The sequence below is a fragment of the Anopheles gambiae genome, chromosome X (genome assembly GCF_943734735.2).
Source record: "Anopheles gambiae chromosome X, idAnoGambNW_F1_1, whole genome shotgun sequence".
NCBI lineage: Eukaryota > Metazoa > Arthropoda > Insecta > Diptera > Culicidae > Anopheles > Anopheles gambiae.
In genome coordinates, this window is record NC_064600.1 from 5205446 (window position 1) to 5230884 (window position 25439).

Genomic DNA, 25439 nt, shown 5'->3' on the forward strand with positions numbered 1-25439 from the left:
GACACACCGATCTCGCACGGGACTACCTTGGCTAACGATGGTGGACGCGTTGGAGCAACTGTCGGAGTAATTGAACGTGTCGTTGGAATGGTGGTGGTGCTGCTGCTGGAAACCGTGGTTGTCGAAGCCGACGCCATGCTGGTGCACACCGACGCGCCGCAAGCGTCTCGGCGAGGTGGTAGTGCTGCTGGACGCGACGGACGAGCCGGAGCCAGTCGTGCCGGCCGCCGCCCGATGATACCGGCTGGCGGCCAGATCGTTCAGCAGATTGCGCGCCTCCGGGCGCAGGATGAGCCGGGTCCGGGCCCCCCGGACGCTCGCGTCCGACGGCGAATGGGCGGAGAGGGGCGTCTGGGCCTGGTCGCGGTACAGCCGCAGCCGGACGACGTCCGCCGCCTGGCGCAGAAATATCACAGCCTCCTCGTGCGTCATCGACGAGACGGGGACGTCGTTCACCGCGACGATCTTGTCGCCAGGGCGGATCCGCCCATCGCTCAGGGCGGGCTCGCGCACGAGCGCCCGCACGTAGTGGCCGAGCACGGAGTCGTCCTCCTTGCGCAGCGTGAACCCGAGCGAGCCCTGCTGCTTCGTCATGACAATCTCAAACTCCTTGGGAAAGAGAAGGCAGGAGAGTGGGAAGATGTAAGGATGGTTCATTCAGAGGGCGTGTTGAGTCTTTAGATCATTGTCTGAATACCTCTAGAAAGAGTTTAGCAGCTTATGCATAACACAGGTAGAAGGGAGTTCCTTTTGTCGAGTGAAGAGTTCAAATGAGCTCTCTCGAACTCTCGAAAGAGTAATTAGACTCACGAATGATTTGGTTCACTTGTTTATATTAGCAGAGGAGAGGTAAATCACTCATCCACAGTTAACTGTCCAAAGAGTTTGAAGTCTCTTGAATTTATGTAATTAACTCCACGTGAGTTACTCGTGATAGCAAAGAGTTAAATCACGAATATTGATAGAACTCGCGAAAGAGGGATTTACCTACCGAATGGTTTACTCTCAAAACAGTTATCGTCAATAGTTGAGTACTCTATAAGAGATTTACTATTAGCCGAGGAGACGTGAAACCACTCAACCACAATTAAAGCTCCAAAGAGTTATTGGACTCGTGCTATTATTCAATCCAGTGTGAGTCTCCTATCGAAGAGTTGATCGAAAGAGTTAAATTCACTGCGAGTGAGGTACTTCCTGGCGGGGAGTGTTCAATCAAGCTTGAACACTCGAAAGATTTGTTTGACTCACAAATGATGTAATTTAGGACAAGTGAGTTACTAGTTGATGTGCAGGGTATAAACACTCTTTGAACTATAACTCTCGAAAGAGTTATTAACTCACTATGAGAGATGTTACTATTCTACTAGAGCGTAGAGTAGCTTCACTCATCGAGTTGCAACTCTCGGAAGAATGCAAACTCTCGATGCGAGTTGAGACTCTCGATCATTCAATCAAAAGATTTAACTCATTTTCACTCAGTGTGTACAGATAGGAAAATAAAGCGAAAGGGATAGCATGGAAACACTTACCCCACTGAAGCTGGTTTGGATCGGATCGAGCGGTGGCAGGAAGCCGGCAACCTGCTGGTTCCAACTGGCACCCGTTGGAGGGAAGAAATGCTGCAACTGCTGCTGCTGCTGCTGCTGGGGATATGGAATGCCGGCTGGTGGCAGTGGTGACTGCGGTACCGAACCCGAGCCGTGCTCGTACGACGGTGCGTTGCGTAGCGGCGGCCGGGGCGGTTCCGTCGGCGGCGACAGCTTGCGGTACTGCTCGTCCTTCGGTCGGCAAACGGTGAGCGTGACGACGTTCGTCGCCTTGCGCAACTCTTCCAGGGCATGCTGCGAGTGGGTTTGAGGGGGGGAAAAAACGGACAAACGGAAAAACGGAGATTGTCATAAAAACTTCTGCAACAATTGACCCTCTCCCCTCAAGCAAGATGCTTACGTAGTTGGTGAGACCGGTCAGCGGTACACCGTTCGCTTCGAGCAGGATGTCGCCGGGCTGGAGCATCCCCGTCGCCCATGCCGCCTGGTGCGGGAACAGCCGCTTGATCCGGATCAGGCCCGGGTACGGTGCGGACGAGTCGGAACCGCCCGACACGGAAAATCCGAGTCCGCGGCTACCCTTGGCCACCTGGACGAAGAAGATTGAATCTGGGGAGGAAGAAGAGGAGGAAGACGAAAAAAAAAAACGTCAAAAATATGTTAAATCCAGGAAGTGGGAGTCATTTCGCCTCCCACCAGCTCAACCTTTTCGAGCGGGAAAAACGCACACACACACAAAGGGACACTCATTACGTTCTTCCTTCTGCGTATCTACAAAGGGAGATCAGAGCGCGAGACAATGTGTGTGTGTGTGTGTGTGTGCGCGTTGTTAAAATTCTTTGAACTCCACTCCAGCTCCAGCAACTGCGCCACGGTGCCGGCGCCATTACACGCCTTTTGTTATCGCTCGCCCAGACGCATACGGTGCTGTCAGGCTAAAGCGAATCACTTAACGTCACTTAGGATGCGAACGGTTATTACCCCGCGCCGTCTGCACGCAACGCGCGATGGCTACGAGGACCGTTAAAAAACGATATGGCTATCCGCACACACGGATGCTGCAGGAACAGTATTTCTGCTAGAGCCATAAAAGAGCACCAATTGTTGTAGCTTTGTGTGTGTGTGCGTGTGTGTGCACATACATCCTTCAGCTCTTGGGTACTATTCTTCCAGCGGCTGTCAGCGTGGAGTGGAAGGCGTAATAATAACTGCCATAACTCCGACCAGACATTCCTGGATTCCCTCTTTGTAGTCTTAATTTGCACTCATGCGGGCGGGATTTTACAGTGTGTGTCGAATAAGTATGCGTGTAGCTGTGTACCGCACGCTAGCAATAAGGGAATTGAGAGCATTTTAGGCATGGGATATTATAACGTGACTGTCCAATGTGACAGATGTTCATTCAATATGTACTATTTCACAATACAAATTGAGCTACAATTCCTACGATGACCTTCGGAATCTGTTCCTGTCTTCGAACAGAAACTCTATCGGTTCCAAGACCAGAAACAGGTGCAAGTTTGGTTCTGGATTCGCAACAGATCCAGGTGTAGTTTCAAGAAAGGATACTATGGGGAACTGTTTGAAGACCAGAATGGATTCAATATCAATTCCAGGAGCAGTTCCATGACTGGTATGGGTTCATTATTCGTTCCAGGACCGGTATGGGTTTAATATCAGTTCCATGACTGGTATGGATTAAGTATCCGTTCTAGACCCGGTATCGGATCAACATCAGTTCCATGACTCGTATGGGTTCAGTATCAGTTCCAAAAGCGGTATGGTTACAATATCAGTTCCAGGATCGGTATGTCTTCAATATCAGTTCCAGGATCGGTATGGGTGGAGTATCTGTTCCAGGACCGTTATGGGTACAATATCAGTTCCAGGGCCGGTACCGGATCAATATCAGTTCCAGGGCCGGTATCGGATCAATATCAGTTCCATGACTGGTATGGGTTCAATATCAGTTCCAGGACCGGTATCGGATCAATATCAGTTCCATGACTGGTATGGGTTCAATATCAGTTCCAGGACCGGTATCGGATCAATATCAGTTCCAGGATCGGTATGGGTTCAGTATCCGTTCCAGGATCAGAATGTGTTCAATATCAGTTCCAGGACCGGTATCGGATCAATATTAGTTCCATGACTGATATGGGTTCAATGTCAGTTCCAGGATCGGTATGGGTTCAGTATCCGTTCCAGGACCGATATGGGTTCAATATCAGTTCCAGGACCGGTATCGGATCAATATCAGTTCCATGACTGGTATGGGTTCAATATCAATTCCAGGACCGGTATCGGATCAATATCAGTTCCAGGATCGGTATGGGTTCAGTATCCGTTCCAGGATCAGAATGTGTTCAATATCAGTTCCAGGACCGGTATCGGATCAATATTAGTTCCATGACTGATATGGGTTCAATGTCAGTTCCAGGATCGGTATGGGTTCAGTATCCGTTCCAGGACCGATATGGGTTCAATATCAGTTCCAGGACCGGTATCGGATCAATATCAGTTCCATGACTGGTATGGGTTCAATATCAGTTCCAGGACCGGTATCGGATCAATATCAGTTCCAGGATCGGTATGGGTTCAGTATCCGTTCCAGGATCAGAATGTGTTCAATATCAGTTCCAGGACCGGTATCGGATCAATATTAGTTCCATGACTGATATGGGTTCAATGTCAGTTCCAGGATCGGTATGGGTTCAGTATCCGTTCCAGGACCGATATGGGTTCAATATCAGTTCCAGGACCGGTATCGGATCAATATCAGTTCCATGACTGGTATGGGTTCAATATCAGTTCCAGGACCGGTATCGGATCAACATCAGTTCCAGGATCGGTATCGGATCAATATCAGTTCTATGACTGGTATGGGTTCAATATCAGTTCCAGTACCGGTATCGGAACAATATCAGTTCCAGGACCGGTATCGGATCAACATCAGTTCCAGGATCGGTATCGCATCAATATCAGTTCTATGACTGGTATGGGCTCAATATCAGTTCCAGGACCGGTATAGGAACAATATCAGTTCCAGGATCGGTATCGGATCAATATCAGTTCCATGACTGGTATGGGTTTAATATCAGTTCCAGGACCGGTATCGGAACAATATCAGTTCCAGGATCGGTATCGGATCAATACCAGTTCCATGACTGGTATGGGTTCGTGATCAGTTCCAGGACCGATATCGGATCAATATCAGTTTTAGGATCGGTATCGGATCAATATTAGTTCCATGACCGGTATGGGTTCAATATCAGTTCCAGGACCGGTATTTGGTCAATTTTAGTTCCATGACTGGTATGGATTAAGTATCCGTTCCAGGATCGATGTAGGTTCAATATCAGTTCCAGGACCGGTATAGGATCAATATCAGTTCCATAACTGGTATGGGTTCAATATCAGTTCCAGGACCGATATCGGACCAATACCAGTTCCAGGATCGGTACGGGTTGAGTATCCGTTCCAGGACCGGTATGGGTACAATATCAGTTCCAGGGCCGGTATCGGATCAATATCAGTTCTAGGACTGGTATGGGTTCGTGATCAGTTCCAGTATCGGTAATATTGATTGATTGATTCCAGGACCGGTACGGGATAAGTATTCACTTCAAGCACCGGTATGGTTTTACTCTCAGTACCAAGACCGTTACGGGGTTCGGTGTCGACTACAGGTCAATTTAGTGGAGCTTTGTAAGTTCCCGATTGAGTTTGGTAGACGTTACGTTTCCCGTAACCATCAGAGTAAAACGAAGATCTTTGAAATTTGTTTGCGTAGCCATGTAAACGTGCCAAATGAACTATTAAACCAAAACAAAAATGAAATAGAATGGTTAATCAAGAGGTACAACAAGTTCTGGTCTCCGTCAGGCAGCCTTAACAGCTTGTATCAGACTGTGACATTGAGGCTACCAATCGTGACATGATGAAAAAAAACAACTGTTGGCCTCTGTTTTGACATTCATAAGAAGTTTAATCTAATATTTGCTTTACAATACTTTGCATTTGCAAACCACATCTTTATGAACTTTGAGGATATTTTCAGTTTGATTAATATCGGTACATTGAGGAGTCACCAACATCAGCTTCGGTGTTGTTGTTCGATTATTTCAGCTTTTTTTTATATTGAGATCTCTATCTCGCTAGAATATGGGAAACTGTTGATGACCAAATGTCTTTGCTTCAGAGCCTCAAATGTTCGTCCAAGATACAAAAACACATGTTTTGTGATCTTTTCATCACTCTCTTTTCAAAACGCTGGCATTTGTAGTACGGCCGTTAATAGGTTCGAACTATTTCACTGCTTTGTACAGCACTAAACCAACACTTGCAGCACTCACCGTGCCGCCCCACAACACAAGATCACGCGGCTTATCACACATTAGTCTGCCATATTTGATGATTTTGTTTTGTGGAAAGTTTCCAAATGGGGTTCGCGCCCCGCCCAACCTCCCCATCAAGCGCAGCCTAATGTACTCTGCACTGTGAAAACTGAACCACCACATTACACGCGGCTGGGGACTGCTGTGGGTGAGTCAGATTCCGGAGACTAAGTATGGTGTTTGAAATTGTACAAAAGCACACACACACACACACACATACACACGAGCCCTTTTGTCGTTGATTTGGCTTGCCTGTGCAGCCACACAATCGTATTAATTTCTTCTGCCTGTGGGTGGCCCGATTGGTCGTCAACCACACACACACACAGCAGTTGGACACGAACGAGTTGCAGCTTGCGTACTACTACCGGAACGCTGCGCTCTTGAGACTTGGTCGCTCTTTGAAGGTGGGGGGGGGGGGGGGGGGGAGGGCAAAAACTTTCAACCCCGGCGTGTGAACCTTTATAACCCCGACGAAGGAAGACAGAGCCGACACAGTCGCCGGTGACGGAAATGAAAAATGATTGGCCACGTCTCGGCAGGATGGTTTCGAGTGAAGGTTTCGAAACCGGACGTGCCATTGCCGGGATTTTGCCGGACAACGGCCGTGGAAGATTCCAGTTTTCCAGGGTTTTCGAGAAGACGAGATGGGGGGGTTTTTTTTTGTTGGAAAGCAAGAATTGAGTTCCCTTTTTGGCCGGAAAAGCGTTGCCTATTTCCTGGCGATAGTGCATTGCATATTGCGTGCAGCATCGGACGAAGAATTCGATTTCCGGTGGTGAACGGAACGGCCGGTCAAGGGATGGTAGTGAATGTTCCGGACACAAGGTGTACCGTCGTATCGTCGTCCGCCTCCCAGCGGTGTCGTTGCTTAAAATTTGTGCCATGCTGGCAGAGAGGATACTTCAACTCAAAAAAGAAGAAGTGGAAAAACGTAATATACAAGTTCTTGCACAAATTGAAAACACCTGTCACCAGAAGCAAAAACGAAACTAATGTCTACAACAAGAACAAAAAAAGGAAGGGTTACTGCTGCATCACTTGGTCCGGCGGCACCACTGCCGAAAAAGCGCAGCACTCTGCACCATGCCCGAAATAAAAGTGCTCATAAAACATGAGCACCTTTGAGTGCTCCCACGCGCTCCCTCGCGCTGTAGTACTGCGTCCTTCCGGCACCTAATGTACATACGCGGCAAGGGTGGACCACAGCAGAGCGTGTGTGTATATATATATATATCCATTAGTGGGACATCACTTGGCAGTGGGAGTCGTTTGTGTGTGTGAGAGTGTATGGGACGGTAACTTGCTAATGGGTCGTGTGCAGGAGGAGTTGAAGTAACGAGTTGCTCCACTGTTGCACCGGGAGCGCTTTTGGTTACCATCACCTCCAATGGAAATACCGGTAAACACGCTTCCCCAAACACATACACACACACACAAGTGCACTCATTTAGAGGTTGTTAATGGTGCTTGGCTGTGTTTCATTGCCAACTTCCCAGACGCCACAAAACCCCCGAAAATCACTTGTTGACACGCTCACAATCTTCCCGGTCTTTCCCGCGCTTCGCCTGCGTCCTCCAAAAGCATCAGCAAGATGTTGGCGTTTGCCTCGTGGCATTGTATAAAACCAAGTGTGTAATTTAACCGGCTGCTTCGTGTACGTGTGCGTTTTGCGAGGCGTGTAAACATAAATCACGCTCGCAAAAAAAAACAAAATGGCGCTGGAGGGGTAGACTCCTGTAGACATCTGCATGCTTCAGTGCTCTGTTTTTTGCTCCCACGTCCCCGGGCTGCCGTGGACGCGAAGGCGTATTTTATTTATCTGACGGATTGTAACTGCTTATAGGAATGGAATAAATTGGATTGGTTTGAATTACACATGCAACACACACACAGAAAGGGAGCGAGAGAGTCGAGTCGCCGGCCGACACGGAAGATATGAAAATTGTCCCGAGAACAAACAAAAAACCCAAAACCCAAAAAATATGCAAACCAGCGCCCGGGAAAGCGTTCTCACGTCTTCGTTCGGAGCAGCGGCGCGTCATCGTGCGATGCCACCGGCTGGTTTGTGAATCTCATTTTCTTCTGGACGAAATTGATGCTCCGTGGTGTGTGTGTCTTGGAGGGAAAATGGAAAATAAAAATCAAAACCAACAACACAGACCAGCGGACGGACGCGCAGATTGCTATCCGGGTTTGTGCAGCCGAAACTGTGCACACAGTGTGTGTGTGTGTGTTCTTCTCTTTTTTGTGAGATATGCGGCAAGATATAACCTAGCCCCGGGTTTAGATATGGTAAGGCTTGCTGCCTATCTTCAGCCGGCAAAAAAAACAAAAGCCTGACAAGCGGGAACAGAGACACACGGTAGAAAACAACCAGAACCTCAATTTCAATTCCAAATGTCTTCCTTTAGCGAGAACGTTTTCGTTTCGCGCTTGCTGCCCACTTTCTTTCGCTGCACACCAACCCTATCCCGGGGGCACTCAGAATCAATCCATTTTACGGCGTGTGTGTGTGCGTACGTATGTGTTTTGCTTGTTCACTGTTTTGTCAATTCAATCCGCGCAAGCACTTCCAGCGACTTTCTCGAGGGTTTTGATCGTAAGAACATTCGCTGAAATGACACTCAACGGCGGCGCGTTTACCTTTGGTAATAAAACTGTACGGTCCCACCACGACCTGGTTGCCGCCGGTCCAGTAGGTTGGTTGGTAGGGCTGCTGTTGCTGCTGCTGCTGCGTGCCATCGCCCGGCTGTTGCTGAACGGGCCCGGCCGTGCCGAGACAGTCGGCGGCCGTGCTGGCGGTCAGTAGCTCGATGTACTGCGTTTCGTGCATCAGCAGCAGGGGCGGGGGCAGCTCGTCCTCGGGCGACCGCTCGCTGCCGTACCCCTGATCGCAACCGGCATCGATGGCCGTACGGTGCAGCGGCAGCTTCAGCTGCAGGTTGTGTAGTGCACCGGGCGGCTGTTGCTGCGGCGGCGGAGGATGCTGAGTACCGGAAGCTTCTGAAAGGGATGAAGAATGGCAGGAAGAGGAATAAAAACGGTTAGAGCACTACAGTGATGGTGGGGTTTAGTTTGGTCAGAAAAAAAAAGAAATGTTGAAGATTGAAGTTGAACCATCAAAATAAATAGCGCTTTAGCAGCTCGACTCTCTTTCGAGAAGAGAGGTCGAACCGGCAATGCTGTAAACAGTTTGTTTTGTCATATATTTCCATTACAAGATGCCCTGAGCTGAAGTCACTCTGGTTCTTTTGCAAGGCGGCTTAAATTTTGCATTGATTTAAGTGGTCTGTCATCAACTGGAATCTTCCGAAGTGAACCAACTTCGTCTGGAGTGCTCCCAAGATGTCTAGAATGATCTGGAATAGTCCTGACGACTTCTCAAACCATTGAAAGATAGCCTGAGTTGTCTACAGTCATTCTGAGTCATGTCCAAGGTGATTCGAAATGCATAAATTGAAGTCGTCCGTCGTCAATTGGAATCTTCCGAAGTGAACCAACTTCGTCTCGAGTGCTCCCAACATGTCTAGAATGATCTGGAATAGTCCTGACGACTTCTCAAACCATTGAAAGATATCCTGAGTTGTCTACAGTCATTCTGAGTCATGTCCAAGGTGATTTGAAATGCATAAATTGAAGTCGTCCGTCGTCAATTGGAATCTTCCGAAGTGAACCAACTTCGTCTCGAGTGCTCCCAACATGTCTAGAATGATCTGGAATAGTCCTGACGACTTCTCAAACCATTGAAAGATATCCTGAGTTGTCTACAGTCATTCTGAGTCATGTCCAAGGTGATTTGAAATGCATAAATTGAAGTCGTCCGACGTCATTTGGAATCTTCCGAAGTGAACCAACTTCGTCTGGAGTGCTCCCAAGATGTCAAGAATGATCTCAAATAGTCCTGACGACTTCCCGAATCATTGAAAGATATATCGTGAGTTGTCTGGAGTCGTTCTGAATCTTGTCCCAGGCGATTCGATTTGGCATAAATTAAAGTCGTCCATCGTTATCTGGAATAGTGCTGCCGACTGCAAGAATTATTAAAAGATGTCTTTAGATGTCTGAAGTCGTTCTGAAACATATGCTAGATGTTTCGTTCATGCATTAATTTAAGTCAGCCTTCGTCAAACGGTATTATTGATGTTCTTAAAGTTTAGAGAGGCTTTGGCTCCAATGGAGTTCTTTCGCCTAAAGTCTACCGGTATCATCCGGAATGAGCTAACGCCGTCTGGAGTTCTGCCTAGTTGTCTAGAGTTATCTGGAAGTGCATTGTGCTGACGACTGCAGCTGTAGTGATCCTAAACAAAGCTGTACATGCTTTGTGATTCTTTGCAGAAGATTCGTTTGTGACAAAAATGTTTGAAGAAACAGTTGCATAATGACTTGAGTCTGAAGGTTTCAAGATTCACGAACCTTTTGAGATATATAACGCGTTTGATAGTTGGGCATCTTTGAAGCCTTAACAATATGTATACTGATGCATGAATCATTAAATATTTCAAAATCTGCAGTTTTGCGAATCTTCAAAAATTTGAACTTTACGAACTATACTTATGACCGATGTGTCGACTCCTACAAGACCAAAACACTGTTCGAATGCCATCAGTATTGGCTGAAGTTCAGGATAATTGGACAAGATTCTTTTCAGATTCAAACTAAAAGTTAGAGCTTACTGCATCTATTAATCCGATATTTAGATTCATTTAAATCATTCAATGTATTGAATATATGATCCTTGCCTGAATCTCAATCCCAAAAGCACATAGATAGAGTTAATAAGCTCTTTTGCTTCAGAGTTGCAGATCTCACCCGTTAAAGAGCATCGTGCAGGGCAACGCACTTAAACCCCGTCCGTGATTTGTATTAGTCCCGGGGTAAACTTGCAAAGATCTTGGATCATCTTATTCGTGGAATCCGATCCACCCACCAAGCGCTCCGGGTCCGAGTTGGGTTGCTTTTTTCTTTTTTCCACTCTCCCACAACAGCACAACCCATTACTGCACCGAGCAATAATAGAGCGTGTAGCCGTATGCAAAACTCGTAACCGAACACGACCCAGTGTTGGGCAAAGCGGCAGCGGATCACGTCGGACCTCATGATGGTAAATGATGCTTGGATGCCACACACCATAAACCTCTAACGAGCATAATCCAGTGGATGTGGAAACTTTCTCTCCCGTGTCCTCACATACGTACAGGAGTGTGTGTGTGTGTGTGTGGGTGTGCTCCCTGAGATAAATTAATGGCTGGCAACTTTCGACGCCACAGCCGGTCGCCCACTAACGTTGCACAGGCGGGGATGTTTCTTCCACCCATTTATGTTCTAAACTGGTGGCAGAAATTACCGCCACAACTTACGCAACTTAAATTTCATTCCGGCGGAGCCGCTTGGTTCCCCACTCGCAGCGCCAATATTCACAGTGGATAAGATGCTTTCTTCTTAGCCGGAGAGTCGTTGCTTTTTTCCTGTGTAAGAGGCACTTTTTTCGGGGGCAGCATTGGAGGAAACACATTCCACACCAACACGCTTCCAAGTTTAAGCGCTCTTGTAGCAAACCGGTTCGGTACAAAACTGTCGAGCAGCCAGCAACCTAAAAGTTCATCCCCGGGCCAAGTTGGCAGCATGTTTTCGGTGCGTTAGCCATGCTGTGGGGCCCAGCCAAACTAGCCGCAGCCGCCGCCGCCGCCGCCGAACTTGCACCCAAGTGACTGCACGACGCTCGGCACAATCGGACTGATCTTGCAAGTGTGTGTGTGTGTGTGTGTGTGTGTAGAGAAGAGATCATGGCCATTCCGGGAAAGTTTCTGCACACGCTCACCTCGTATCGTTACGTGCCGGATTTAATGGGCAGCATGGCGGAGCGTTACGTTTAAATTTATAGTGTTCTTGGCTCTTTCCTACTGCGCACGTCTCTTTGCAACATATTTTTTGGTTGTTTGAACTTTTGCGATGGGACATAGTTAACTGTGTAGCGAACCGCCCCCCCCCCTCCCTCCCCGTACAGCACCATAAAATCGTAACGATAGCTCATATTCCAAAACGCTCCCGCGTGCACCAGAGTTCGCACAGTTCGCCCGTTGTAAGTGCGCTGCATTCTTCCGGAGCAGCACGAAAACCACCTCATTGCCTACCTTCAGGCGTGTGCAGTGCTGCCAGCCACTACCGGCTACCTCTTGTGCTGCGAGCAGTTGGGGTGTGCAACTAAGTCGTGCAAGTGCCACACCACCGGGTCGAGATTGACACGGCAGGTTCCCCCCCCCCCCCCCCTAATCGTGCCGCTTTTATCGTCCTGCAACTACATTTATGCGTATTGGAGGAACAAAAAAAAAGGGGGGGGGGGGAGGGGTCTTTAGCAAGCGGTTGGAGGGGCATAACATTTATTGCACCATACCCGGAATGGTTCTGCTGACGGTCTGGGGGGAGGGGGGGCTGTCGATAGTAATGCTTCACAGGCGCTTCCGCCCCAGCTTTCCCGCACCCCTGCCCAATGCTCGTGGGGCGAAATTCCATCTCGAAACCACTCCAAAGCTGAACACTCCCGCTGTTTCGTGGTCGGACGCTGCGTCGTCGGCCATGCCTTCGGGGGTGTAGTGGTGGTGGTGGCAAAAAAGAGTACCTGCCTGCGACGCTTCCGGGGTCGGCGGTATTGCCCTTGAACGCACATTCAGTCCGTTAAAGGTACTGCTTAGGGAGAGTTTTCCAAGAAAATGTTCAACCGGAACGGTTTCCGGCTGTTGAAGACCTGCGCTCAATGATGCATGAGCTGGAGGAAGCCGGAGCTTGGTGCACCGTGCGGGAAAGGGGAAGCTTATAAACCCATCCGGCAAAGCTGGCATGGTTATGTTGATTTCAATTTCCATCCCGTCTTCGATGCCCGCCGGGCATCCCTTTTCGTATCGTTCCTTGTGGTGGTCGGTTTCTCTCTCCTCCTTTTTTCCAGATGCTTCAGAGCTTTGCTGCATAACTACCAGGCGCGCTTTTGAAGGAATATTGCTCCGAGCCAGGTTGCAGGTTGGTTGGTGTGGAACAGCACGCGTCATCATACGGGCGGGTTTACTAGTTAGTTCATTTTCGACGTTCGAGAACAACCTGCACACACACACACATGCACAAAAATCCGTTCCATGATGTGTTGTTGTTGTGGGCATCACTTCCCCGCGCATTGAAAGCGAAATTTGCATACCTAGCAGGCGCAACAGAACGAAAGAATAATGGGCAAATCGCCGGCCGCTGACGGGGTTTTTGAAATTGAATTTAAAATCATAACCCCAAAACTGTCAAACTGGGAATGCGCACTGGACCAAAATGGAGGCTCACACACACACACACACTGTATAAGACAGTACCACTTAATCTGTGCAGCCAGGACAGGAAGACCGTAGTGGGGAGAAGAAGAAGCAGGAAGAAAAAAAAAAACAAATCCACTGCCGTTGCCAATTAGCAAAATCAAAATCAATTATCGCTCCAAGCCCCCCGTTTCCTCCCCAACTGACAACTGCTCTCCACAGTCACAGCACAGTGGGACGGTGAAGGACAGGATCCGGCCACATGGCGGACGACGACAAGCTGTCCTTGCTGGAAGGTTGCTGGCAGCGGCTTAGTTTGGAGCTCGCACAAATGCACTCCTCGCTACTCGGCCGGTACAGGGTGAGGGGAGCGAGAGAGGGGTTCGAACTGACTTAATTAGGAAGAAAATGGTACAGTGTTAATTAAGGACACCACTACGCTGCTGCCGCTTCAAGCAAGGAAGGTCCAGCTGCCTGGCTCGAAATACAGATTTCACTCTTTCCCTTGTGCGGTACAGCGCGGGAGCCCAAAGTCGGTTTGCGGAAAGCCATCAAGCGATGTTTCCCGTTGCGCAAACGGGGTTTGCAATACTTTTTGCAAACGTCACCTTACCCACCTACCCCCCCCCCCCCCCAGTTACCTTCAAACGTTGGCGTGGTGTGCATAAATCAATATCGCTCAACCCCTTTCTGTCGTCCGGGGAACCCGCTCTTTCGCTCGTGCTGGGTGTGGTGTTCAAGAATTTACCTGCACACACACACACACACACACACATCCCATCGTCACTTGTGGTAGTTCTTTCGCCTCCCCTTCCCCCCTTCATTTCATCACCCCACCGATAGAAATCGGATGGGATTTTTTTGTTTGTTTGTTGGTGCCAAAATTCCGGGCACACATTCTGGGGCTCCGGTCGGACATACCTGATGGAGTGCGGAATGTACTGGCTGCTACGGCATCGCCCGGTCCGGTACCGGCGGTGGTGGTGCTCGTGGTGGAAGTGTTGCCTGCCGGATTGGTGCACAGCAGCGGTAGGTCGTGTTGCTGCTGCTGCTGCTGCTGCTGCTGCTGATATGTTGCTAACTGTTGGGCAGCAGCCGTTGGAAGCTGATCGGTGCCGGCGAATGTCAGCTGTTGCTGTGGAAGGGAACCGTTCGGTGGTGCGGCGTGCTGCTGCTGCTGGTGCTGTTGTACGTTTTTCAGATTTGCCTGTAGGAATTCTGTAAGTAGCGGGGGAGCGTCAAGAGAGGGTTACACACGGGATAGTCAACACGTTCTCTGGCTTTAATGGAATGGTGTTCAATAATTTGGAAATTTCTGAATATGTCGAAACGCCTCGGAATGGTTGAGTCCACGACATTGCATTGTTTAAATATTGGAGCTATGCCGAGGATTAGTCTGTCGAATGTTGAACCTTCAGTGGTCTTTTAATGTAAGCCATGAACCAATATCTGTTTAGGGATTCTTAGGTCAGAATCAACTCTGGATATTTAATCTGACATGAAGATCTGGCTATTCGTGTAGACAACAGCAGACCGTTCAGTTACTACACCGAAAAAATAAATGGAACGAGCGATGCGAAGTTCCTGACGTCTGAGTCCATGACATAATGTCAATAAATTCCTGAAGTCATCCTTACAGAGTTATAGATGGGCTTGCTTTCTACTCTGTGGATGTCATATTGTTGGGAAATGTGTATTAATCCCAAGACATAACGCTTTGGAGTACGTCACCAGGTTAAAGTTATCTATATCTGTAGCCTGTTCCAATATCTGGCTCCAGAAGCGGTTTAATTAAAACATCGAACCCTTCACATATACTTGCAATCTGGCTGTCATCTGTCAAATGATAGTAATATTCTTAATACAGAGCAAATGCTTCAAATCAATGATGCTCATGACATAAAGCATGAACCAATATCTGTTTAGGACGCTTAGGTCAGAATCAACTCTGAATATTTGACCTGTCATGAAGATTTGGCTATTCATGACCATCTAAATTGTTTTAGTAAGTATCCTTCTCGATTACATGTTATCTAGGATGTTGTGAAATATATTCACTAATGTGCTGGATTGTGCAATTAGCTTAGTATAAATTTGATCAGATCGCCGGTCTGTTTGCAACTGTGTACTCGGTGTTTTTTCCATAGTTCATTACATATTTCATTGCAAAGTTCATTAGTGTACATCGAGCAGTTCATTTCATGCAGTCCAAATTAGTCAAGTAGTTTTATCTATATCCTATAGTTTAGTTCCTTCTAATTCATATGTGTTTTCTTATTTGAATTCATATTGGAAATATTAACTGTATAAATCCAAAATTCAACAGATGTATAGGTCATCAGTAGGATGTTTTATTTAGTTAGAGCTCAGAATTCGCTGCTCCCTAGATACTGGAGCTCTCTTTTGCACAATTAAATGTCAATTCTGGAAATCTTATGAGTACATATATTCCACAATGCGTTTCTCACAACTTCTTATAAGCTTGTGACAATCTGGAAGCATCATAAAACAATCTCTTTTTAATCGTCCATTAAACTTCCTGCAATTTATAAGAGATTCCGAGACCGATTCTAAAATTCTCACCCCTAGCCCAATATTTGCGCAAGTGGTCATTGGCCCACCAGTGAATTAGCTCAGAACTTGCAAACAAGAGCAATGCGCAAAATAAAAAAAAAACGGTGTTAATAGCGCTTTTACGTAATATTTAGCCAGACAGTAAGATGTTTAATGAGGCACACAAACCCTTCCCTCGCCCCTCCCTTTCTTCCCTTCCCGATCAAAAACCAACCTTCTTGGAAAGCAAAACCACGAACAATTAACATCTCCACACGGCGGTTGGATATCAAACGGTGAAATCCCATCGCCCCAATTGAACATTGCTAACAAACCACGGACCCATCATCAACGGTCAATAGAGATCGGATTCGGAAGCGGCCGCTCCTCCCCCGATCAACGAGCGCATTCGGTTTAAGCTTTACGCGGCCCGCTCACTAAATGCCCGGAATAATCCAAGCGAACATAAAACAGATATTTCAGATGGGATTTCCCTCGTCACGGTTCTATATTGGGCAAACGGTAGCTTTATTTTTGCACCTGCCCCTCCCCCATCACCCCATAAAACCGCCCCCCCCCCCACCCAAAGTGAGCCGGTACCGGTTTTGTGTAAACACAGGGTTTGCTTTCCTAAACAAACTAAAACTGATCCTTCTAATAAGATGGCGAAAGAGTCTCTGAGACGGAGCAGGAGCGAGCGTGCGATGCGTCCTGAATTGTGGCGAAAGATTGCGTTTTCGAAAGCAAGGTACACACACCGCCCGTCGTCTCGTGTTTGGGTTGGGGTGAGGTGCTGTGCCCTCTTTGCTGAGCTCGGTAAGAAGCAAAACCATAAAACAACACGTTTGATAACCTACTTCATAAGCGGCGAGCCTTGGTGGCGACGACATGGGCAAGACTGTGCGGGGTTTGCGTTTTGAGCACGGTCAGTCATGAGGTTTTGTGTGACTTGCTTTTGAGAAGGGATATTTGCCTTTTTTAAAACCCCTTTGAACCTTTGCACAGACACACACACGCACACAACAAAAAAGGAAGACATACCGATGTTGTGTCCGTGCAAATAAGAAACAATAATACACCCGCAACGGTCGGAAGGTTCGGTAAGAAAAAAGTGCCAGCTCGGGCAAATCGGGGTGCGCTTTCCGTGAAAAGCAGTTGTTAACTGGTTAAATTGGCATCGAGAGTTCATATTTTAACCTTTTCGGATGCTTCTTACACCGCCTACAAAACGAGGACGCCGTGCCGGGTGGATGAGGTGATAACGAACACCAACAGCAGCAAAATAGGTCGGCAAGATTAGTCAGCAAGGGATGGGAAACAAAGCAAAAAAAAAAAGCCCTTCAAAGACCAAACACAAACCCTTATTTGGAGCGACAGCGGATCCGCGGATGATATCGGGACGTATTTCAAACGGTTACGGCCAAATCTTGACCGAAACGCACCGATGGCACGCGAAAAGGAATGTGAGCGCGACTACAGTACCACAGGATTACTGGTACAGTGAGGGACATTAATGTATGCGCTCTTTTATTCTATAAAGTGGCGTTTGCTGTTCATGGCAACGGATGCATGAGGGTTAATGATCTTTGTTTCGTATAAGAAATCAATTGAAATATCCAAATATTTCTATACATTTATTGTAAGTTTCAATGTAAGATAAAATCATCTTTCATCATAACATTAAACTCATAAACACTGTTAGTACGATATTGACCTCGTGTAGATGATGCAGACTCGGGGCTCCAAACTATGGCCCGTGGGCCGCATGTAGCCCTCGATAGGCAACAATGCGGCCCGCGATGACTTTGTAAAGTCAAAATGTCACTGTCAATGTCATGAAAAATCTGACTGAAACAAAATCTATATCAGCGTCACGTACTCATCAATTGTGATAATCAGAGGCGATACTCAGAAAGGTTGGTGTGACCAATACGTGCTTAATAACATTTTTGCGACCATCGCTTGGCCATCACTATGTCATGACATTTTTGTACTGTGATCAGTTTTGCAAAATGTCATGATGACTGACTGATGTCATCATGACACTGACATCGTCATGACAAATTCCAGCGGGAAAAAAACGTGTCAGCGTCATGAGCTCTACTGTGATGATCAGAGGCGAGTCTTAAATAGTTGGTGCGACCATCACATGCTTGGTAACATGTGTGCAACCAACTCGGTGCAACCAGTCGATGATCATCGCGATGGTCATGGGAGCTATACGGTGCTACAGTGCTATACGGTGGTTCAAAAATGAGTATGTTTTTCGCTCTGTTTGACCCGACAGATAATAGACAAAACAGACAGAGGGAGAAAGCATGCTCATTTTGTTGTTAGAGCCCACGCGCCAAGTATATTCCAAGAATTTCGTGATTATCGCCGACAAAAATTTCGTGACCAAGTGAGTGACCAAGAACTGGGTGCTAATCAAGATGTCACCAAGCATGTGATTAATCCTCCAACTGTTTGAGTCTCGTCACTGCATCATTTCAGTTGTGTGCGTGAGCTGATTTGAGCTTCGTTTCAGTCATGAGTGTTGGTGACTGAAACAGTGGCATTTGGCAGTACTGTTCACAGCCAGAAAAAAATCATGAGCGCCGGCATTAAGCTAAGCTTGTCAGTCAGAGTATCGCGTTGGGCTCAAGAATTTGCATGTCGCGTTCGGTGTGTCATGACGCACTTTTATTGAGTATCAGCAATGAGGATCAAGCTACCACGGATATGTTGATTGTTTTCGTCGGTGAAAATCTCGCGATGTACGTGACATTTTGCAGCACTGATTGCAAATATCTTGAAACCAAAATTCAGCTCATTGAATCGGAAATTTAAATGGTTTATTAAACAATTAATAGTAATTTTGTCATCAACGCTACTCAACTTATACTACGCGAGCGCCTGTTGTGAACAGGCCTAGTAATTGCTACCTAAATGAATAGTGTGGTACCAGGCGTTACAACAAACACAATATTATTTATATTATTTATTACCAACAAACAACAAAATTAAAATATTTTCTAATTTTCTGTAAAGATTTTTTTTGGTTGGGAACTCCAACACCATCAGGTAGTAGTTCGAAATTGTTTATAGATAGTTCTATAATGACAGAAATGACTAAACAAGGCTTGAACAATCTCTGACACCTCTCATTAATTGAAAATTTCTAATGTTCTTGTAAATATAAATTCATTGTTTACATCTCCAACAGAGGTCAAGATGGTAAGCTCACGCTAGCCAAGCTTATTAGTTTCTTAGACAGTCCTAGGACCGACTCAGGTTGTTGCATCAAATAGGAAGAAGAAGAACTTAAGAACTTTGGGTTGGAAATTGAATCACCCCTGCATAATCCGATATGAAAAGTTTGAATTTAAATTGCACTTAAACTAATATCCCCCACTGTCACGAAAGTCCACTACCAAATCTATAGCCCGGATCTCGATGGCAAACACTCTCTCTCTCTCTCTCTCTTTCTCTCTGTCTATCGCTTGGGAACAGCAAATACTAAGGCAAGGAATTGAACGAACGGCTAAGCGTTCCTGGCCGCTCGTTTTCTAACCTTTTTCCCCCCGAGTACGGACCGGGAGCGGGCAGAGCACGGTGGCGTGATAATGTCAATGGGGCATTATAATTAGACAACCCCTATAATTATAATTACCATTCCGGTCGTTTAACCAATACTTTGCGCGATGAGCTTCTGCTCGTAGCGTTTCCGGTTCGATGTCCGGTACCCACATTACAAGGGAAGGAATAAAAAGAACAAAAAAAAAACCCTGGAAAGATGTCTGCTGGTAATGGGGGCAGGCAAGCTATCGATTTCTGGTCGTGTTGTGGGCTCGTTGTGCGATCAATTACCCGGATCAGCTGGGCGTGCCTGACAAATTCATTTTTTGTTTGTTTGCCACAAAATGTCACGACCACTGTCTGCTGCTTGGGAGCCGTGATCCCAACTTGCTGCTGCTGCCTCCCGTGCGACCAAAACCAAACGTTGTCTCGGTTCGGCCCGCAAATGAAGCGTGTAATAAATTTGTTTTAGCTGGCAGGCTGGCAAGGGTGGAAGACGACTGCGACCAGTAATTGGAATTCCGACACCGTGTGCACACATCTAGGGCCGGTTTGTTCCGTTCTTATATTTTGAAATTAATAAGTTTACATGCAGGTTAGCAGTGGGAAGCCATTCACTGTTAAGAGAAGGAGAGAGAGAGAGAGCTGACGATGGCTTAGCGGGCTGGAATCCGCCTTAAAGCCACCACCGACCGAGACACCCAAAGCGAACGATAAATATTTGCACACGCCGACACGGCCCCAAAAGCAACGTACACAGCGCGCGTCCGAAAATGCAAAACGCTCCCGGAAAGATGGATCTGGACGCAAGACCCCCGGGACCCCCCGCAGCCGTAATTGGAAGCGGAAACCACCCATCCTTCCCAGCTTCCTTCCCATCCCATGCCGCCCGAAACCGGAACCGAAAAGTCAAGCAAAGCGACACACACACACACACTCAGCAACGAGACGAGACTTTGTCGTCTCAGCCAGCCGCCGAGCTCGGGACGGGACGCTCTCATTAGGGGAGCGCGCCACAGCGCGGTTGCGGTCGGGGGCCGTAGTTTGCGACGACTTTTGGGGTGTAGCGCGGCTACGTCTACGCGCGGAATCGCCTACAACATCTTCATTGTGTGCCGGTGCGCGTGAACGGAGGGACGTTACAGAGAGAAAGAGAGGGAGTCGCAACGCTCGAAGAGTCAAACAAAAACTGTCTCACCGAAAGATAGCTGCCACTGTTCTTCAGTACACAAAAAAAGCTCCTCCGAAACGAGAATAGAGCGAGAAATACAGTGGAAGGAGACATTAAAAAAAGTGATCCGAATGAAAGGACCGCGCCTCAGCAAAAGATGCTTTGCTGTGGGGGTGTGGTCTCTTCTAGTGGTGGGAGCTCGGAATCAATTCCGGAGCCGATTCCGATTCCGGAGCCAATTCCGGAGTTGACTCCAGAGCCGATTTCTTAGTCAACTCCTGGGAATTGACCTGGCAATCGCAATTTCATCCGGCAACGGAATCAGAATTGACTTCAGAAATGGAATTAGCTCCGGAACGAGATTCAGTTCTTGAATTGAAATAAGAACTTTCGCAAGCGAAATCATTCCTGGAATCTCCATGAGAATGGATCGTTTACAAATAAATTTGGATTTATTGCGGATATCAATACTTAGCATTATTCGAAGCCGATTCTGATTTTGGAGCCAATTCCGGAACCAATTCTGGAACCGATTCCAATTTCGGAGCCGGTTCCAATTCCAGATCCGATTCCGATTCCGGAACCGATTTTAATTCCGGAGCCGATTTCAATTCCGGAGCCGATTTCAATTCCGGAACCAATTCCAATTCCAGAGCCGATTCCAATTCCAGAGCCGATTCCAATTCCAGATCCGATTCCGATCCCAGAGTTGATTCCGATTGCGGAGTCGGTTCCGGAGCCGATTCAGTGACCAATTCTGGAACCAATTCCAATTCCAGATCCGATTCCGTTTCCCGGAGCCGATTTCAATTCCGGAACCGATTCCAAAACCAATGCCGGATCCGATTCCAGAACCGATTCTGATTCCAGAACCAATTCCGGAACCAATTCCGGAATCGATCCAGAAACTGATTCCGGACCTGCTATCCGGAATCGATTGCAGAAAACTTCGGAGCTAACCGGAATCGATTCCGACGAAATCTTCATTTTTCCCATCACTAGTCCCTTCCCTTCTCTCACTCTCTCTCTCTCTCTCTATTTCTCTATCGCCCTGCACTAATCTGAATCCCCCTTCCCACTGGTGGCCTAGATTGCGTTTGACGTTATTATTGCAGTGATTATTTCTAGCAGTTTATTAAATTAAGAACACATGAAATGGAGGTTATCCTCACCCAACGAGCAGGGGAGGAGGGGGGGAGAGGTCTTGGTCGGGGTCAAACGAGAAGAACTCTACAGAAAGCGACAGGGGAGGAGCGTTCTTTTTTTTCTATACACGAGACAAGAAGCACTGCAAAAGGTTGTGGAGGCGTTGCGCATCATATTTTGTACATAAATTAAGAGTCGTGCACACCAACCCACAACTTGGGAGTGGGTGTAGCCGGTGTTTGGCTCCACAAAAGCCTTCAGCAAAGTGGTGGAGGAGTTTTTGTGTGTCGTACGACTTTAGGGCCGTCTCATCCCAGATCCCTAACAGCACCGACACCAACAGACCCTTCTTCCGGTGCCATCTACATGACTGTGGGGGCGGCGTAGTAGAGAGGATAAACCACTCCCCCCCCCCCCCCCCAAAGCGAAACATAAACTACATCCACACTCTTGTTGGCGGAGGAGAGGGGTGGTGCACAGTTCCTACGGGAACCGATTTAAGAGGACAGCCTTCCCCGCTGTCCCTTGCGGCAGGGCGAGATGCTAACGGGGTGTGTAAGTGGGCTGCGAGCGGAGTTTTGGGCTGTCAAACCAGGCAGTGTAGCATGCAGTGCGTGTTTGCCTATCTTGCAGGCGCAACCCGAACGCCGCACAACGAGCCGCTGGAGCGGCAGCAGCAGCAGCAGCAGCAAACAGCAAAATGAACAGCTTAACGAGTCGGTAAAACTTTCTCCCAAACAAATACACACACACACACACACACACACACACACACACACACACACACACACACACACACACACACACACACACACACACACATACACACATGAACAACAAAACAAAAAAGTTAACACATCCATTCAAGTGATGAGAGGTTCTATGAGAGCGAGCAATTACAGAGTGTTTGTCGCCCTTTTTTTTGGAGGCTCTGCACGACAAACAAACAATAAAAAAAAGAAGAAGAGGGAGTGCAAAAATAAAGTTCAAAATTCCAGACCTATATATCGCTGGGTGGTGGGGAGGGGTGCATTGGGAGGAGAGCAAAAGAACAAAAAAATAAAAAAAAGGACACCCCCTCGAATGAACTCGGAGCGCTCAGCACTATCTGTGCTGATAAAGAGGACTTTTCCGATGTGGATGGGCTGCAGCGATGGCGCTACCGCAAGATGGCGGTAACGAGAGAGCGGAGAGGGGAGACACACACACATACACACACTCACACACAAACGGTAGGATAAAATTTAATTATAATGTGAAAATGTTTGTCGACATGTTTCGACGGTTTTCTGAAGCGTGCTCACGGTGTGTTTTTCTGCCTCTTGCTGCTACTGCTGCAGCCGTTGTTGTTGCGGCGTTGGCCAGTGCGGTTCGTTTGCCACATGCGGTGGCGTTAGCGGCGGCCTGGCTGACCTGTGGGCGGTGGGTTGAGTGGGTGCGAAAAATTAACATACACCCAGGGGTGTTTGTCACGCTGTCTCAGTGTTGTACTTGCGTCTCCGTTCCCTTTCCCGCCTTTGATCGAAAAGAACAACAACCATCAACCGGGGTGGAAAATGATTTTGGGGAGGGGTGGTGTGTGGATGGACAACAAAAAAAAAAAACTCCCACTGGGACGCATCACCGCACGGACGCAGCAAATTCAATTTGACGATAAATAATTTGCCTTTAAAGTGATCGATACAGAACAGGGATCGCTCCCAAAATTATGAGCGAAGAAAATAATAATAAGAATAATAATAATACTAAAGCTTACCGTTCTGCTTGACGATGGCCTCACAGTCCCGGTCGATTGTGGCCGCATCGAAGTCGAGATGGTTCGGCAGGCTGCCGCAGAACTTGTTCCGATCCTTGCGGCTGACGTAGATGACGTGATCCGGGTGCTGCTGCTGCTGCTGCTGCTGGAGCTGGTGCTCGGGCGATACCACCTGCCCCGTACCGGGCAGGCAGGCCAGATCCGGTGGAGGCGGCTGCTTCTCGAGCCCGTCGCCATCGGCAGCGACGCCGGACCCGTCCGCCAGGAAGGTTTGCTGATGGAACGTGTCGCCGTTGTTGTTGTTGTGGTACTGGTGGAAGTACTGCGTGGTGTCGGACTTAAGATTATCTGCGCGAAGGGACACGAAGAGAGTCGAAATTTTGATGAGCAACAAATATTTTTTGAAAAAAAAAAAAACGCCTGAAAGTATGCAATCAACTTTTCATATTTTGCTTAATTCGTTCAAAAAAGGTGATCAGAACTATTTAAAATAATAGTTGCAAATAACTTAAATCCGCCTAAAAGTATGCAATTGGAAAAATTGTAAAAATATGGGCAAGATATTGCAAAAAGCGCCTAAAGGTATGCAATTAATATTAAACTGCTAATTGTTATCCTTGATAGAGGGAATAAACACTAATTGAAAAATAATATAAATGTTACAGCAAACAATAGCAAACACCGCCTAAAAGTATACACTTGGCATTACATAGTTTGCTTGTTTGCGTTCAAAATGGTACAAAAACAATATTTTCCCCTCTCCAAATCAACATCCCTTGGGGCAATCATTGCCAACGCATCCCGTCGAAGGCAAGGGCAGAGAACTGTTGATTGCCGAACCGTTGCCCATCATTTCCCATTTTCATTCCCTTTAAAATAATCATTTCCAGCGTGTGTGTGCGTGGGCGCAAAATATTGAACGGCCGGATGTTGAAATTGTTTTTTTCTGCTCTTCTCTTCACTCATGTCCAGCGCACACCATTGGCCGCGCAAACCATCGCTTGGGAAATTGGCCTCCACGACCCCATCCCCCCCACCCCCTTCCCACTTTGCCTTCGAGGCGTAATTCCAGTTAATATTCATAGCAGTATCAGCAGCCAGCTTATTTCCCCTGTGCTGTGCATAAAATTTTATTAGCCTTTCGGCAGGCCTGGGTTCGCCTGCTGGCAGGTTGAAACAGATTTACCGAAACGCGCGTTCGCGCAGCCCATTTTCCACTGGGCTGTAGGCGCCCTTGAGGAGGGGCGAAGGGGAAGGGAGGAGGAGGGGACATGGGATATGAATGCACAATCTCGATTGGAAGATTAATGCCACTGGTGAGGACGTTCCGGTTTGCCATTCGGTAAGCAGCATCAGTTAACCCTCATTTGGTAGCTTCAGCAAGACCTTCACAGCCTCGCTCTCCCACTCTTACTGTCTGTCTTGGCCAGGATTTGAGCCAGGCTGCCCGGGGAAATTCTGGCCGGGCAAATTCTCCAGTACGAGCGAAACACCTGGCACCCCTCGAGCGCCGAGCGCACGAGCACAGCCAGCGCACCATTGATTTCGCTTCAATCGCAGGGAGCACCAGTAATTGGGTAGGTGTGCTTTTAAATTATTCATCCGGCGAAGTAGTCCGGCTCCGGGGTCGCCACCGGTGGGCCGGCAAGGGTCGGGATTTGCCGTGGCATTAGGCGTCTTGGGCAACCGGTGTCCGGGTTCGTGCGAGGGCGAGGCGTGGCGAGCTGATCTCTGCCTCCGAAGGGTACGGGGGTGCAATGTACACGTAGCAACACGAGGCAGTAGTAAGAGTCCGGAGCTATGTTTCAAAATTCCATTTCGTACAGTGAAGTATTTGTACATGGTTTGAGAAATAAAAAAAATGTCGTTGGGATCTTTCACATTATCTAACAAGTTTGGCATGCTTTCTCGAGTGAGGGCTTCGTTTTTATACGTAGTTTATGTCCTTACATATTACGACTTAATGTAATGAAGACTCGAGAAAGTGTGGTAAGCCTTTCAGTTAACCTGAAAAGCTCTCTT

At 47.6% G+C, this 25439-nt stretch overlaps 1 protein-coding gene across 5 annotated transcripts in view; it reads right to left on the reverse strand.

The window, feature by feature from the left end:
- LOC3289648 (uncharacterized) overlaps positions 1-25439 on the reverse strand; it is a 139870-nt gene that overhangs the window by 3850 nt on the left and 110581 nt on the right. For 4 of the 5 annotated variants that reach the window (XM_061657751.1, XM_061657763.1, XM_061657770.1 and 1 more), the window contains exons 5-10: positions 23418-23765; positions 14155-14451; positions 8591-8950; positions 1948-2156; positions 1530-1841; positions 27-609 (exon numbers count right to left, since the gene is read on the reverse strand). In XM_061657751.1, coding sequence (XP_061513735.1) covers positions 27-609; positions 1530-1841; positions 1948-2156; positions 8591-8950; positions 14155-14451; positions 23418-23765 — 2109 coding nt within the window. The remainder of the gene's footprint in view (positions 1-26; positions 610-1529; positions 1842-1947; positions 2157-8590; positions 8951-14154; positions 14452-23417; positions 23766-25439) is intronic. The other variant, XM_061657777.1, reaches the window with a different exon arrangement.